Source organism: Meleagris gallopavo, chromosome 5 (assembly GCF_000146605.3).
Source record: "Meleagris gallopavo isolate NT-WF06-2002-E0010 breed Aviagen turkey brand Nicholas breeding stock chromosome 5, Turkey_5.1, whole genome shotgun sequence".
Lineage (NCBI taxonomy): Eukaryota > Metazoa > Chordata > Aves > Galliformes > Phasianidae > Meleagris > Meleagris gallopavo.
This window is the reverse complement of record NC_015015.2, coordinates 38,846,684-38,863,033: the sequence shown is the minus strand read 5'-3', so window position 1 is coordinate 38,863,033 and position 16,350 is coordinate 38,846,684. Positions and strand designations below refer to the sequence as shown.

The 16,350-nt window shown below is 39.7% G+C and overlaps 1 protein-coding gene across 8 annotated transcripts in view; it reads right to left on the bottom strand.

Annotated features, from left to right (window-relative positions):
• Positions 1 to 16,350, bottom strand: part of NRXN3 (neurexin 3) — an 896,531-nt gene that overhangs the window by 686,134 nt on the left and 194,047 nt on the right. For all 8 annotated transcript variants that reach the window (XM_031553628.1, XM_019615790.1, XM_031553624.1 and 5 more), the window contains 2 exons: positions 14,925 to 15,226; positions 9,538 to 9,699 (listed from right to left, as the gene is read on the bottom strand). In XM_031553628.1, the coding sequence (XP_031409488.1) occupies positions 9,538 to 9,699; positions 14,925 to 15,226 (464 nt within the window). The remainder of the gene's footprint in view (positions 1 to 9,537; positions 9,700 to 14,924; positions 15,227 to 16,350) is intronic.

The window sequence follows — 16,350 nt, the reverse complement described above, 5'->3', positions numbered from 1 at the left end:
TGACCTTGCCGGGAGTTATATCTCCTCGCTGACCGCAAAGCCCCCTGGGGAAACGTAGCTGCTCTTCTCCGCTGGACAGGCACCCGGAACTTGAGCATCAGCAGTCAAACCCCCAGTACATTGCATGATGTTATGATGTGGAATACCGATAATGAAAAATCATGAAACCATGACACCATCTCATATATCTTTCCACATACCTGCATTATCCTCACTGATTTGCTTAGGGAACCTAGATACATCCACTGGTAATTCTGAACTAAATCAATTTTGTAAGTATAGCTTGAAAGAGGGAGAATAATGCCAAACCGCAAATAATCAGTACAACAGACAACATCAGTAGTAGAGCAGAGAGACGAGAGCCACACAGCAGCAATGACAATGAATTAAAACAGAAAAAAAATAAAAATAAAAAAATCAGACAATACAAAATTTGGTTATATCAGAAAGAGCCCACTCCTTTTCCATGCTGTTCCTGTAACAAATGCTGCTTAATTATTGCTTCCTACCCCCTCCTGTCCTGCTCACACTTAGCAGCTAGCTGGCTCACTGCTGCAGGAGTGGTGGACCTGGGAGGAGGAGCCCAGCACACCCACTAAACATACAAACCCCCGCATCCTTTCTTGTCTCCCTCACCGACAGTTGCAGCAGCCTGGCTTTTCATGGTGGGAAGCACAGCTTAATCTTTCCCCACTGCTCACAGTACATGCACACACACATTTCAGGCAAGATTTATTTAGTGTCTGCTGTTCCCAAAAACATAGCACACACCAAGCAGGATATAAGCTACTATAGCCAAAACACCACACACTAATTAAAGCTCTAAAAGACAAAACACAGTTCCTGCATACCACAAGTGAATGACCACAACCTACCTGAAAGCACATCTAGAGTGTAATATACACTCCTCTGTATTTGAAGACTGAAATAAAATGAGGACTCTAACAGAAGTAAGAATAATTACCAAGAAGGATGAAGTTTTAATGTTCTCAAGTCATATTGGGATGGGGTTGAGTTAGAAGTTCTAGTCTTAAACCCAGTGGTGCCTGTTCCTGCTAGTGAAGTTAGCAAATATTTACCAAAGAATTAAAACTGGTTTACTGAAAAGAAAATACATAGGGGAAAACGTTTACAATCCCTAACAGGGATCAGAGACGTTTCAATTCTTGAGCCTGGAGCAGCTACTCAAAACAGAAAGAAAAGTGCTTCTCTTATTACAGCTATGTCAAGAGTCAGAGGGTATATACTGGCACTAGAGGATATTTCAAGCTCTCTATGCTCCATATCATTAACTCTCTGCTTGCTGAGCTTTCAAACTCTAAATATCAAAAAATAAAGTGCATTCTCTTTTTGTCTTCCTTGGTGATAAGCATCTCAGTCACTTCTAGGCAGAAAACATCTGTTTTATATACCCATGTACTTAAAAAGCAGCACTGCACTGCTGACAATTTTGGCCTCAGCTATATTTGTCTGTCAATACTCTGTAACCTGTCTTAGTTTGTTTATTCCTGAACAGAGATTAGACCACATAAGCGTACAAAGATTGTTGCTTTAATATATCCATTCTTTAGAACCTGGGTTTCCAATTACCTTTATTACATGCCCATAGCACAGGTTATATTGCTCCAATCCCCATTACATTTTCTAAATTTGCCTATATGAGTACAGTTCTACACCTGTAAACACTCTCATTCTCTGAACAACAGCACATGGCACATCCCTTCCAGGTACAGAATCTCAGCAGGAGTCAAATTCATTATGCAGGAAAGAAAAGTCTGCTCCTGATGGTCTTGCTGCAAAAGCAAGCCCATATGGCCAAAGCACCAGGGCTGAGGTCACATGTGGATGGCTCAGTCAGAGCTCCATGGAGTGTGGTATTACTGCTGCAACACATCAACCTGCTGGCAACACTGCCCAGCAGTGACACCAACCTCTGCTTCTGGATTCCTCTCTGGGTACCTGTCCTAGTGACATCTGGAAAGAGACTTTGTTAGAGTATATGTTGTTCTAGCTCCAAAGATTAGCTTATGAGCACAGTGGTAGTACAAACAGCTCTGCAAAATGATGTCTCTTGTGCCTTCTGCACAGAAAGTTTCTGTATCTGTTTGCTGTACAACGCTTGCTTTAAAATGTATGCTCAGTCTACATATATACTTGATTAATCAGACTTTGGCCAATTAATTATTCTTATAAACATTCTACACGTGCGTTAACTTCAGGAACTCAGCAACACTGAATTGCTGACATATATCGTTGTAGGGACATGGTTTTGTGGGCAACGTTGGTGGTAGGTAGATGGTTGGACTAGATTATCTTAGTTGTCTTTTCCAACCTTAATGATCCCAACAAAACATGCGCACTGAGACTGACCAAGATTGCCTGAAAGCTTCTGTCTGCCAAGTGATAAGAACTCATCAGAACAAGATGCTATATTGTAATAAATGTGATCTTAACTAGAAACTGTATTTGTTTAATGTGCACGTAGCTACATTACAACGTAAAACAAAACAGTTTGTATTTCTTGGCTTACTCTGGCTAGATTATAGTCTTTGCTATGAATTTAATCTCATTCAAGAAAAGAATTCCATAGATGCAAGGGCAACTCCTTTTCAACTCAAGAGACACCCCTGCCTCAACTTAAGTTTTATTTATGACAGCAAATGAAATATATTATACCTACTTGGTTACACATTGAATGATACAATATTGCAATAATTTGAAGCCACCATCAAAGGGCCACCGTCAAAGTGGGCAGGATATTTGTTTCATGAACTGGGACTAAATCACACACACAGAGCCATGTCCTCAACTCCTTGACAATCTTCCAAGTTCTCTCCTTACAAAGTGAACAATAATTGAAGTTAGCTTATGTCATTTTGCAGCAAATTCTCATCCAGCATCATTATTTCAGCAAAACACTTGCTACGAATGCAAATACGCCAAGCTGACATAAGTTCTTTCCAGTGTCACACATGAGGCAATAATGCAAGTAGAAACCTTTCTGCTGTAGTGTAGGCAAGAGCTAAGCTATGCAAGGAAAAGGAGCTTTGAATAACTACCTAGCTAAAGCAAAGCTGCAGCACTGGCAGCATGCTAATACACCTGACAAGACTATTGATTTTATTTCCTGTGGCCCAGGCCATTAATCCTTACTAAAAATGTGTCAACATGAGAATGTGAAATATTAACCTCTGGAAAGCACAGAGCACCACGTACTTCAGTAAAGAATCTCCCCAAAATCCAGCAGAAGTTTAAACTTTAACTGGGCCCATAATTAGAATAAGATCATTTCCCTTTCTACTCAGATAGAAGAAATCTCCAAAAATGCACTTCACTCATCATGCATTTCCTTCAGCACAAAGAAGCAAAGTAACTCCCATCAGACCCGGCTCACTTTCAAAAAAGAACAGCAAAGCCAACTGTCTGCTCAGGACTGTTCTTCCTTTGATCAGTGCCCAGCCTTAACTCCTATTGCTCTGATTGCTTGAGAGTAGGGGCTGTTCCCTAAATTTCATCACCTGAGAATTTTAGTGCATCTATTTTCTGTATGAACAGTCACAGTGTATCAAGCTCTGTACCAGTGGATTTTGTGTGTGAGGTCTTTGTCATTCACAAGGATCACAGTTTAGGGGAAGAGGGGGGTGAGGAGCAGAAAAGCATCAGACACTATGAAAATGTACTCCAAACTCAAAAATACTCCTTTGCCATTTCAAACTGACCCTGACATTCTAATCTGACTACTTCCTGAAAGCTCCCAGAGTGGGATATTCTGCTTTCTTGGTGTTTATAAAGTGGAAAAGTTACGAGAATTCTCTCAAAAGAGCATTAAAAAGGAACAAGCACAGAGACTATAAGAACCATTATATAGTTTGTGCCCTCTATATCAAAACTCCTAAAATGTTGATATTGCCTTATTGTAGCTTTCTTCTCTATATATTCCATCTGTACCACAAAAACCCATCTCTGACACTACATAGAAAGCTGAATCCCATCTTTTCTTTGTTCCTTGGCTTACAGTATGGATGTAGACTTTGTGTTGGGATTCTGTGAAACAAATATTCCTGTTTTCTCCCATCTTTTCTAAATGATTCCCTAAAAAAGCCACAGGCACAATTAACTAAATCAAATGCCTTTTTCAGAGAGGTGGACATTCATCACACTGTTACACATTAGCATTGAGATCGTGAACCACAGAAGTCATTTATGGCTGGTTTTACCAGCATTATAGATTTTCTCCCACACTTGCATACAAGGTAAATGTAACTTCAGTAATTATACCTGAGAAAAGAGGGGCAGGCACGATCCACTCTTTTGTGGTTGTATTATACTGTGTGCATGCAAGCATACAGGCAAGCAAAACAAGGGAGGCACAGTGCCACTCCTTCCTGGCAACACAACAGCTATCTGACAGTGCAACACAAATTCCTTTTGTAAGATAAAACTGCATTTGATAATAATCTTCCTCAAAACATTTCTTTTTCAGTGCTGCCAAAGAGCCTAGGAATAGGTGGGCAAGGTGCTTCAGCTCCCAGAGCTTTAGTTCAGAGAACCTCTTGCTCACCTTGGCCTCAAATCACTCTCCACAGTCACATCAGAAAGCACACCACAGAGTCTGACAGGATTCACGACCAAGCATGATGCAACACCTGTTGGCAACCATCAGGCAGCCTGGGAAGTATCCTCTTGCCCAAATATACAACCTTGTACCCATCCTGATTCTGAGCTAATACATTAATACCAAACGTAAACAAGCCCAGGAATTAGGTTTACAAACATTATTTGATGAGAAAACTCAATGAATTTTCCCCCCATCTTTTTTTTTCTTGCTATTCTGGACTTGCTAGTCTCTCCACTTCTTGCTCTGCATCATTTTGCTCTCAGCTTCCATGTGTGCCCATTCCTACCTTCAAATTAAATCTTTCCAGAAATGTGTTTTTTCTTAATCTGTACACAAATTACAGCAGGAATTGCTCAAAATGTTGGCAAATGTCTCCCCTGCTGCCTCTCTCAAGCCACAGTATTGTTGTATTTCTACAATATGCTCACTTAAGAACATGATTAAGATCTTGTTCCACTCAATGCTCTACAGGTGCACTGTATGATGTTAGACTTTCAATAAGCACAGCCTTAGATGTGCAGCAACACAGTGATCCACTAATACAATGGTAATGCAGCTGGAATTCAAGAGCGATGGGCACTTAAAAATGTTACAGGCCTCTGGACCTGGAAATCTGGGAATGAGAGTCCTCATCATCAGGGCTGTTTGGAACGCCATGGCAAAGAATAGCAATGGGAGATGAAGATTAAGAACAAGACATTTTGGGGAAATTAATTATATTCATCTTTGGTTATGTTTTCTCTGCCTCTACTCAGTACCATTAGCCCTTCTCTTTCTTTTTTTTAAATATTGAAGTCACAATATAAACAAGAAACAGACAGGGCCAAAGAGAGTAGTGTTGGGTCACATGTGCTATTCATACATTAATCACCTCCACAACCAAACAGTGAAATCTCTCATACTGATAATTCCTGACTTGCCATTTTCATGTATTTCTGGGGCTCTGTTAAACTGCTGCTCTGGAATAGGATTTTGGGCACACATGTGCTTTTGGGCTATCTTGTCTCTGTGTTAGACAGGGGCTTTTAAAATTGCAGCTTCCTCCACCTACCCTCTTTACATTTGGCTGTTTTTCTCAGCCTCCATATTTTCAGGCCTCCTTCTACCTGCACCTCCAACCTCCTCCCCAGTGCAGCATTCCATCCAAATGACTTTTTCCCTAAACAGAAATCACATCATCATTAACATTATACATGCAAAGAGGCCTAAAAAAATAAAAATAAAAAAAGCTGGCTTGCAGATAGCATCTGAGATGCATATGCAGCAACTGGGCACACTCATGAACCATTTGGAAATCTGGCTCCTGGCAGTTAAATTGCAGACAGACATGATCTAAGCTTTCACAGCTTTCTCCCATCATGGCCAGATGGTGCCTGACCCCTGCAATAATTTTCTGCCATATTTCACCCATATGCAAACCTCACTGCTTCCATCAAGCCATTACTACCAATAAACATTTTTAGAAATTGAGATTTTAATAAAGCATTAATAGAAAAAGGAACACAAAAATATGAAGATTTCATACATTCTTCACACACATCTATTCTTTAGAGATCACCTTAGGCTCTTCTAAAGCATCTCCATCTGTACTAAGCACTGCTCCAACTAAATCAGTCTGAATGGCTGGCTCCGTAATGGAGCCTTGAGAATATTCTGATTTTCTCCCTTCCCTAATGATCCTAGACTGAGATCCACTTTTTCCTTTTTGCTTACACGGCTCAACTTCCCACTCAGCCTCTTTCCGTACTCAACTCTTATTACTAGAACTTCCAACCTGAAACTCTCTAGTACATACAAAATATGCTGGCATTATATTTCTTGTCCTGCCTCTTTCTGGTTGTCCAGAAACCATCCAGGTATTCTTAAATCTAATTAACAGATCCTTTTTCCTTTCCGCTTTTACGCAGTGCTTCTCCCTGTTTATCCATTCACTGACTGTTAAAGCAATTCCACTTCCCTGACACCCACTGAAGAAAATGTTTCTGCTCACTTTTCTCAGATACGTCTCTGTACCTCCTTCTATCCCATCTCCATATTTGGTTTCCTCCATGACAGGGAGAATACTGTATTCTCTCCAAGTTCCTCTAGAATAATTTATCTTAAGAACGAAGGTCCAGGAAACCTTAGGTACATTACTGCAAGCAAGGTAATGGAATCTCTTCAATCAGAATCTGCTGCAACGAAGAGACAGGAGGATATATTCTGTGATGAAAGGAGAAACATTGGCTCACACAATCCAGAAGGAACATGATTACCTTCACCACAGCATATCTAGATACTGCAGCAGGAGAGCCCTGAGACCCCATGTTTCTCACCAGGAGCTCTCAGGAGACATGTTCCTCCTAATCAAGGCTTAGACTCTGACCACATGAAGCAACCACCCTGCCAGAGCTATCCATCATCCTCTCACCAACCCTACCCAGATGCAAAGTTACAGAGAATCGTCAGGCACTCTTCCCCATTGCACTTCAGCACCTACATGCAATTACAGAGGATATGGGAATGCTCCAGGAGCCTTCTTAGCCCCAGTGTGGTTCTTAGTCCCACTTTGGTTGCTGTACTGTGAGGCTGACACAGTCTAGATGAAATATGTGAAGTTATAGGGTGAAATAAAGTCTCATTCTAAAGCCTATATCAATTCATTTGCCTTCCTAGGGAAACAAGATGCCCCCAGGAACAATATTCACAGCTGTAGTCCATATTCTCCCTTCATCCAACTTCATGAGCTTAGGACTTTTTCTAAATAGTTCCTTCCGTATTGATTAATGAGGCATTAAGTATTCTTCCCAGATGTAGAGAAAATAAGCTATAGAGATAGGTTTATAAACATAGTGCCATACCATGCAGAGAGCCAAATAAGTTCCCCAGTAAAGCCAACTGTGGAACCAGAAATGTGACAGGCACATAAGCACCACACTAGTTCAGCTCTCTGGGACAAAAGAAAGCTGCCCCCAGGGGCCATGCTGATCCCTAAAGGCATTCTTGCTTTCTAGGAGCCAGCTCAGCAATTTCATTCATACCACACTGACATATTTGACATTTCAGGACTAAACATAGAAAAGACTCAAAAGTACTGCCCTCTATTTCTGGTGGATCTCACACTCATCCTGCTACCTTTGCCAGTATTTTCTTCCCTAGCGAAAGAGAGCAAAAATCAATCCCAGGAGGAATTTCAGAAACTGTTCTGCTCAATTCATCCCAATCTCCACCTAATGAAAGCAGACACTTTGATGACTGAGATTAATTCACTGCTTATGCAATCAGAATCCTTCTCAGCCTATACAGAACGAAGTCAGACCTTGCTCCTCATAGGTATCAGTGTTACAGATACATTTCTAGGTTCTGCCAGGACACTGAAAGTCACTTAGTCTTAGAATTGCAGTTCCCCATCAGCTCCTTTTGCCGAACGACAACTGCGGAAAAGCACAACTGTCAGTTTCTTTATGCTTCCTACAGGTATCAGTGCTAACTCATTCTGGGGCCTAATGGATCTGTAGGAATCATGGGCTAGAAATGCAAAGTGCTAATTACAACATGGCTTGCTTTTGAAATGTTACATTCTCCATTTATTCCATTTCCAAGTGTATTCTCCCTACAGCTCTGTGCTACGCTTATGCTTGGTGAGTAACCTATACCAAATTTCTCCTCAGAAGCCAGGTAATGTACATTTTGTACATATTTTTACAGCACCTGAAAGTGTCAGTGGGCCACTGCTAAGAGCAGGTTGCTATTATGCAGACTGTAACTCAAGCCCAGCCAGCACTAATCTGTCTTTAAGTCTAGACAGCACCTCATCCACATCTCCTGTCACAACGAAGGCAGGTGACAATGACAAAGTACTTTCTGATTATCTGCATTCTTCCTTTTCCTCTTATTCTGCTTGGTTTGTCTTCACACGGAGCTTTGTAAGACTGGGATGGCAATGTAAGCAGCTCTTAGCACATTGCATGAGCTAATAGAATACAAATGATTATATAAATAATAAAGCTGCTGAAGATTTTCTTGTCGCTGCTTTCTCTGCTCCATTGGCTTGACTTAAAGCACACATAAAAATGGCCTCTGCTAAGTGTTATGTTCATAGCATCCATAAATAAAATTAAGACCCTGATTTAAAGAGACACTAAGAAGCTGCATCTCGTCTTGATTTCAATCAAACTGGGATGCTCAGTGCCTATGAAAATCAGGCCCAAGGCTCTGTGGATGAAAACGGAAGGATTTGATCTCTGCATGACATTTTGTATTCAGCAAGGCAGTTTCATTTCTTCTGTAAGATACTCACATACTCATTTCCAGCATATATGCATCCCCTTAACAAATCTAGAGGTCAAGCAGCACAGCAGCACCAGACCAACAGTCATTGCTCATATCAGCAGACTGCACATAAGATAAAATCCCTGACATCACAAGTCAAGCATCTGTAGGATAGTAATTTGTCAGGCAGCTATACAGCCCTAGAACAAGATCTAGCTCAGCATCACAGTTTCCATGAATCTGGCATGAAAACCCAGCTCTGCCATCTCTCTGATATAAATGTTCATACCAGGTTATTATGATAACCCTCTTGGATGCATATAGAATTAGACCCATTCAGCCACACTCTTTAAGGCATCTATCCAGAGGATTAAAACACTTCCCTGTAAATGACTGAAAGCCTACAGAAGGCACTTCGCATACTACACCACAGGTATCATCTCTGTAATTCAAGAACCATAAGTCTGATACTGACAATAAGCTCATGACTTTCATGGTTGATGTCTTCTGCCCAGATGAATGTTAAGTTTATCCTTACAGTGCTGCTGTAGTATTAGTGCAAAATACATCACGAAGGAAAGACACTGAGTGTGTAATAGCAGGCAGGAAAAAGCAATGATTTTGAGAAACCAAAAGCAATGAAACAATAGTTAATCTGAATCCCCTACCTCTTTGAGGCAGCCCATGAAGTTGTTGCTTACTGGAGAGCCAGGTAAATCAGCAGTACTGGGGCTCCCTCCCACATAGAAGAAGTCATCTGAGCCCAGCATGGTGTAGTCTTCCTGTGTGTAACCCGTGGTGGTAAGGATGCCATCCACAGAGATGGTCACCTGTTCAAGGGACACAACAAAGAAAACCCCAGCAATGACCTTACAGTCCTGAGAAGAACGAGTCACCTCCCTTATATTTTTATGTCAGTTTTATTAAGGATTTTGTTGAGATTTGGTTTGTTTGTCGTTTTTTTTTGTTTTGTTTTGTTTTTTAGTTCAGCCAAGCTCCATTTTCTGGTCTGCTTCAACCGCAATGGAAATTTTTCAGCATCTGCTTCTTCCCTTTCTAGTGTATCAACACTTTCAGGCTGAACCAGCACTCTAAACACTGAGATGATTTCCATTTACACAGGCCAGAAAATGGAATTTTCCTTGTAGATTTCTCATATTAGCTGATTTTATGATTAATTAGTTTTTATTTTAATGATTACAGTTAGTTATGGTTGTTAGTTAAAAAAAAAAACACTAATGAAGACGAAGTTGGTATTTTTTATTTTTTATGTTTCTTTTGCTCACAGCACACTGACAATCATGCATTCAGGGAGGGGTGGGAAAGGGATCTCACTTTCAATACATTATGGATGTGCATGCCATGTACCTAGGGACATACACACCCACCACCCACCCCAAAATAAATTTAATAAAAATGGTATTTCATAAATTAACTCAACCAAAACATAAACAGGAAAAAAATCAAAATAAATCAAAATAAAATAATTCAAACCACACACTAACATGAGAAAGAGAGATAAGCAGAGATGAGGTGGAAAGAAAACACAAAGCGTGCACACACTGCGCTTTGACACATCATGCCATTATACCTGGAGCCCAGAAAGTTGAGAGGAAAAGAAAGAAAGCAAAGAGAGCAAGAGAGAAAAGAAAACTATTTCACACGTGCATGCAATCAAAAATAAAAATACCAAACAAACTCCAAGATAATAAAAAAAACTCAAAAACAAACAGGGAAGGACCCAAAATCTCTAACCCCAAATACATGGAGGGTGAAGGGAACTGGAAGGAGAAGGAGGGAGAGGAGCAAGTGAACTTGATGTGTTTTGCGTAGATGTTGTTAGTGGTTTGAAGGAAAGATGGAGGAAAATAGATTGAGGCTGGTGGGAGACGGGCGAGTCACCAGACGTGGACATGCCATGCAGAGTGTGTACTGAAACAAACAGCCGGCTGAGCTCCTTTTGGCCACGGCAGGTGGAAAGTCAGAGAGAGAGAAAGTGAGAGAGAAGGGGAGGAGAGAGAGAGGAGGGAGGGAAGTGGGGAAAGTTGGGAGAAAGAGGACAACTCTGGCCAGTTTGCCTGTAATAGCCGTTGCCACAACAAAAGGATGAGAGAAAAAGAGAGCCTTCACCACCACGGACTAGAGGCCCTGCAATGGTTCTGATCTAAAAACCTTCTGAGTTAAAAAAAAATAAAAAATAAAAAATAAAAAATCAAAGGGAAGGAAAAAAATAAATAAAAAAAGGGAAGAAAAAAAATGATCACTGGAACACAAAACAACTGAAGAGGGAGGTGAGGAAACCAATGAAAGAAATTCCAAACCCCATTTCCAGAACAGCTGTGTTCACTGCTTTTGCTCTTCATATTTTCCAATTAAAAAAAAAAAAAGATAAATGTGTTTTTGAAGAAACTAAAATAAAATTAAAGGAAGAAGTAAGTATAAAGGAGGGGGGAAAAAGAGGGACTAGGGGAAGGAAAAGGCAGGTAACACACGGCAAACCCAAAAAAAGAGACAATAAGAATGATATCTACCAGACAATGTAGTTTGTTTACCATAGCGTGTCCAATGCCTGAGTGCTTTGCGGAAAAGGGGGAAGAAAGGAAATTAAAAAATCGTGAACAGAACGATTGTTAATTAAAATAACTAAAAGCAAAGATGAGTCGTTAGGGTGTTAGTACATTAGTTGGTTAGTAAAAATGACACATTGCATGAATGGTCTAGTGTTAGTTTTCCAAAAAAAGGCGTGGGGCGCCTGACACACACAAAGTGAGAGAGGACAATATGACCAGGACTCTATGGGGAGCCATGCCATCTACTCTGTAAAGAAGAAGGGTGCTGCCTAGTCTTCCCACCCCAGTATTAGTAATTAACTTCAATCCTCATACACATTATCCAGGACTGAAGCAAATTTAAAACAGTGCAATACTTACCCTTCAAATTTCCATCAAGGTGCTTCCCCCAAGCAAAAACCTTATGCTCAGAAACATACACACCAGTTTGTCCCTTCAGCGCAAACCCAACCATGACTCCTTTCTTTCACCTACCACATCCCTATATTCTTGCTTGTCTTTCAAGCCTCGCTACCCTTAAGCACTGCAGACTATCACTGGCAGGCCAATATTTCTTTGGCTGGAGAATACAGCTGAAGATGAGTACAAAACTCTGAACCTATCCTTAGAAGTTTCAAAATCTGCAGGTTTCTTTACAGTGGGTAAATATGTGACTTTCAGGAGAAGCATACAAAAAGGCACGTGCTGGGGTGTTTGTGTCATCTGAGCATACAGGAGTTGAACCTCCTACAGTAAGGAAGAAATGTGTTGAGGAATTGTGTAAGAAGAATTCTGTCATTTGAATCAAGAAAACAGAAGATGGTATTTAATGTCTCAATGTTATATTGCATCTATATTACAGAGCAAGGGGAACTCACAGATTAGTTCTTTTAGCTGAGTTTTGTAGAGCTATATGGATGGTTTTTTACTTCCCACAGAATGCAGATTCCAACTGTTTGAATCTACATATTGTTTCTTGTTTGCTTTTTAGTAGCTGAGGAACTCAAAATCTTTATGGCAGATTTTGCATGGTGAACTAGCTTCAATGCTAGCACGGAAGTGCAGGCTCCAACTCCTTGTCCCATATGATCAAAGTTCGCAAGATTATCCTGTTTCACAAGTGAGATCTATGCTGCCTCATGTAAAAACCACCCTGCAAATTTTGAAGGGCTGCGTATTGAACATTACTGTGCAAGTAAATTCATTTTTACAAACAAGAAAGTTGGAATTTAGCATGGTATGGTGAGGAAACATGCTCTGAAAGTCCTGATAAAATACAGCCATGATCCTATTTCCAGTAAAGGTTTCACACAAGGCAGAATCTGGGCTTAGTTTTAACTAAAATAATAAGATAAATAAACAAGGAGATTTGTTTTGACATTAACAATCACTACTCAAGGGAATCTCTGGATTCACATGATCTGTCACTAAGGAGATTAACTGCTGTGACAGTCATTTGATCTTAAAAAAATAAAATAAAATAAAAAAGGAAGCACTTAGCTACAAAGCATTTAACAATTCCAAAACGTACTGGGCAAAAGTCCAGCTATTTAAAGTTCTGCTCCAATTCCAGGAAAAGCAAAAAAATTATGCAAATCCTCCTTCATCTCCTACCCAGAAAGAGCACAGGAGAAGATTGATGATATCTTAAAGTTCCTGATAATCAATTTACCTGGAATTGTTTTAACTTTGGATCATATTCTTGGAATCTCTACTTCATTTTAAAGATTAAGCCTCAATATTTAGGGTCAATTCTTCGTGGTGCTTTTATTTCTTTTTATTTTTATGCAACATGTTCATAGTTGAAAACAGAACTTCCAAGTGGCCTGTATTGCATTGCAAATTTACACGTGAATTTCTGAAAATATGATACACATAAAATAAAGTAGTACTTCTGGCATTTCTGGAGTGGCTGACCTCAAACAGTTGGTGCATCATCCTCTAGTAGTCTGATGGGAACATCTGCATGAAGTAGGATCATTAAGACCTATCCAACACATTAGAAATTAAATTTGCATTTGTGTATAAACTGGTAAAAATAGAATAATGATTCCACTAGCAAAAACCCTGCAGTCTCGTGGAAGTTTGATGACAACCAAAACATCATAAACATGTAGAAATACAAGAATTCACATGGGAAAGACCTTCACCCCCCAGAGCAAATATTTAAAAGACAGATGTGAAATTGCTCAAACAGAAATCACTAACTGACATCTATTGGTAGAAACTGCTTCTGATCCCTGGCACTGGTAAGCCTATATCTGCTGATATTTTTTGTTTTAGCTATTGTAAATTTTTATCACAAAAGATGTTTTCTCAACAAAAGATGTTGTATAAACTTGGATAAAGTTTGCATTAATATCCACATAAATGAGCAAATAAACAGATCAAATTGTTATCACAAGTTGTTTTTACAATCTCAGTTTACATGCTATTTCTGACATCTCTACCAATCAGTATGATATCAAGTAGCTCAAATCTAGAGTGTAAACTTCATCCATCATGTGGGCCTTAGTGACTTGATACATTCACCGTCTTTCAGAGCAAGATTATTTAATTTTATCTTATCTATATATGTCTGAATTTATATTTCATGAAGAGGTCTTCAGAAATTTAAGTCTGGCCTAATACCAAATACATCACCTGATAGAGTTGTCTGCTTAGAAAGGCAGCATGCAGATGTGCAAAATTACAGTGGCAAAATCAGAAAAAACTTTTCCAAAGTGGAATTGTAGGGTGTTGGATTGATCTGGGTTTGCTTGGCTTTTCTGATCCTTCCACTTTTCCAGTCCTCACAGCCAACAGAAGAGTCTCATAGGCAGAGACTTAAGAAATAAAGTAGAATCTCATTATAGAAAGAAGGGGAAAAGTTAGAAGAGAAGAAAAGAACAGAAGACTCAGAAAGACTCCAGCCAATTAATTCCAAAGCTATAAAGTTAAAATTATTACACACGTACCCACCAAACCTGCATACCTGCACACTTGCATACACACAAAAAGGAAAAAAAGAAAGTGAAGGAAAAAAAAGATTTTGAGAATTAGAGTTATGACATCATGGCAATGGTTAGACAAATTAACAAAACTTAAGAGAAAGAAGAAGAGTGTAGAACATTGGTTGCTGGAAAAATATTCAATTCCCACAGTAATTAAACGCAACAAGAATATTACTGATAAGATTGAATCATAATTAAAGAAATAAGAAAATAAAAAATGGCAGAACAAAAATAGGGAAAAGAGAGATGAAAGTAAAGTCATGCACAAGATTTTATTATTAAATCAGACTGAGAAAAACAGAAAACTAATAAAGTGAAAATGAAAATATTGCAACAGGGATAAATTCCCATTAACCTTTTTTTTAATCATCCACTATCATCATCCCAATAACTAGAAGAAAAGAAGAAACTCTAGTGAGCCCACCAAGCATCCCCATTTCTCCCTCATATCCACCTCTGTCCAAATATAAGAGAACAAAGTTTTCCCCAGCATTTTCTCTCCTTCAACATTACCTGCCGCAAGTTGCGCGTCACCTTAACGTCATGCCATGCGTTGTCATTGAATTTGCCATTGACAGGCTCCACAATGGCTTCGAAGGCCCCAGACCCCAGGTTAATGACCAGTGAGACCGCACCATCTTTCAGGGCCAGGTTGACATAATCAGCAGACTTGCCGGTGTGCAGAATGAGTCCGTTGCGTTGCCATGTCTTGAAGGAGAGAGTGATCTCATCGCTGCTGCTCTGGATGGGGTTTTGAGACAGGTCATAGCAAAGGTATTCGGAACCACGGAAAGTGGCCATGTTCTCATCTCGCGCTATTAAAAAAAAAAAGGGGGGGGGGAAGGGGGAAACAGAAGAACTATTTAGCAGTTATCCAAGAAGAGATTTAAGATTGCTATGAAATTTCTGAGAAATCCCCACAGCACTGTTAATGTTCTGTACTGCCATATATCATGACATGCTAATGACTGTATGGCTCCTATTTCAATACGGCTATCAAGAGAATTAACAGCAGGGTCCTCGGTACCCATAAATTTCAATGCTGTGTTTGCAGTCTCACTGCAGCACTGTCACCATAGGGACCATTCAGAAGTATGCGGCAGACCCTACAATGTTTGAAGACTCTCTTATAAGACATTTTACATCCTTAAATGAAGAATGATGGAAAACTACACTAATAACAGCATGACTATCAGCTAAGCATTGTTCCAAAAGGAACCAAATTACCACGAAGATTAATATTTAGATTGATAGCAAAACCTTGTCTAGTCTTATCCTAACCTATCTGCTAGGCAATCTGAGGGACATCAGAATAGACACCTTGATAGAACTGCTGCTTTCTTTCAACTGAATGAGAGATCAAACAGACAAGAAAACCACACAAGTGTAGTTTCCTTCTTTCCAAAGACAACGAAAGACCACTCAAAATACATTTGTTGACAGCTCTAAAAAATGATATTCTTGCTAAACACATCCCAGAATTTTGCCTGTCTGATCACCCTATCCAGAGAATCTTTAGTGTGCATACTTCTAATACAGCAAAAATAAACACAGAGCATTTTACCTAGCATGAGACATGAAATATTTTCACATTAAAGAAAAAAAAAAATAATAATTCATCTATGTACAGTAGTGAAAACCACTGAATTCATTTCTTAGCAACTGGAGGCAGCATTTGAACACTTAATATCGTTAGTGTTAGATGGACTATCTGGGCTTCCATAGTCATTTGGAATCAGTTCATCCACATTGTACTGCTGTGACTCAAGTCAGCTATATACCCTGATTTTGCCTGTTAGGGCAAAAGTGCAGAACTGTGATGGTAAAGCTTTCAGGAGCAGCCAGGCTGGCTGTACCAGTCTCTACCAGTGCAGTCTGGGGGAAAATTGCACTTGCAAAGAAGTCTACACAGATCTACAGAACCCCCTCGCCCTCTCCC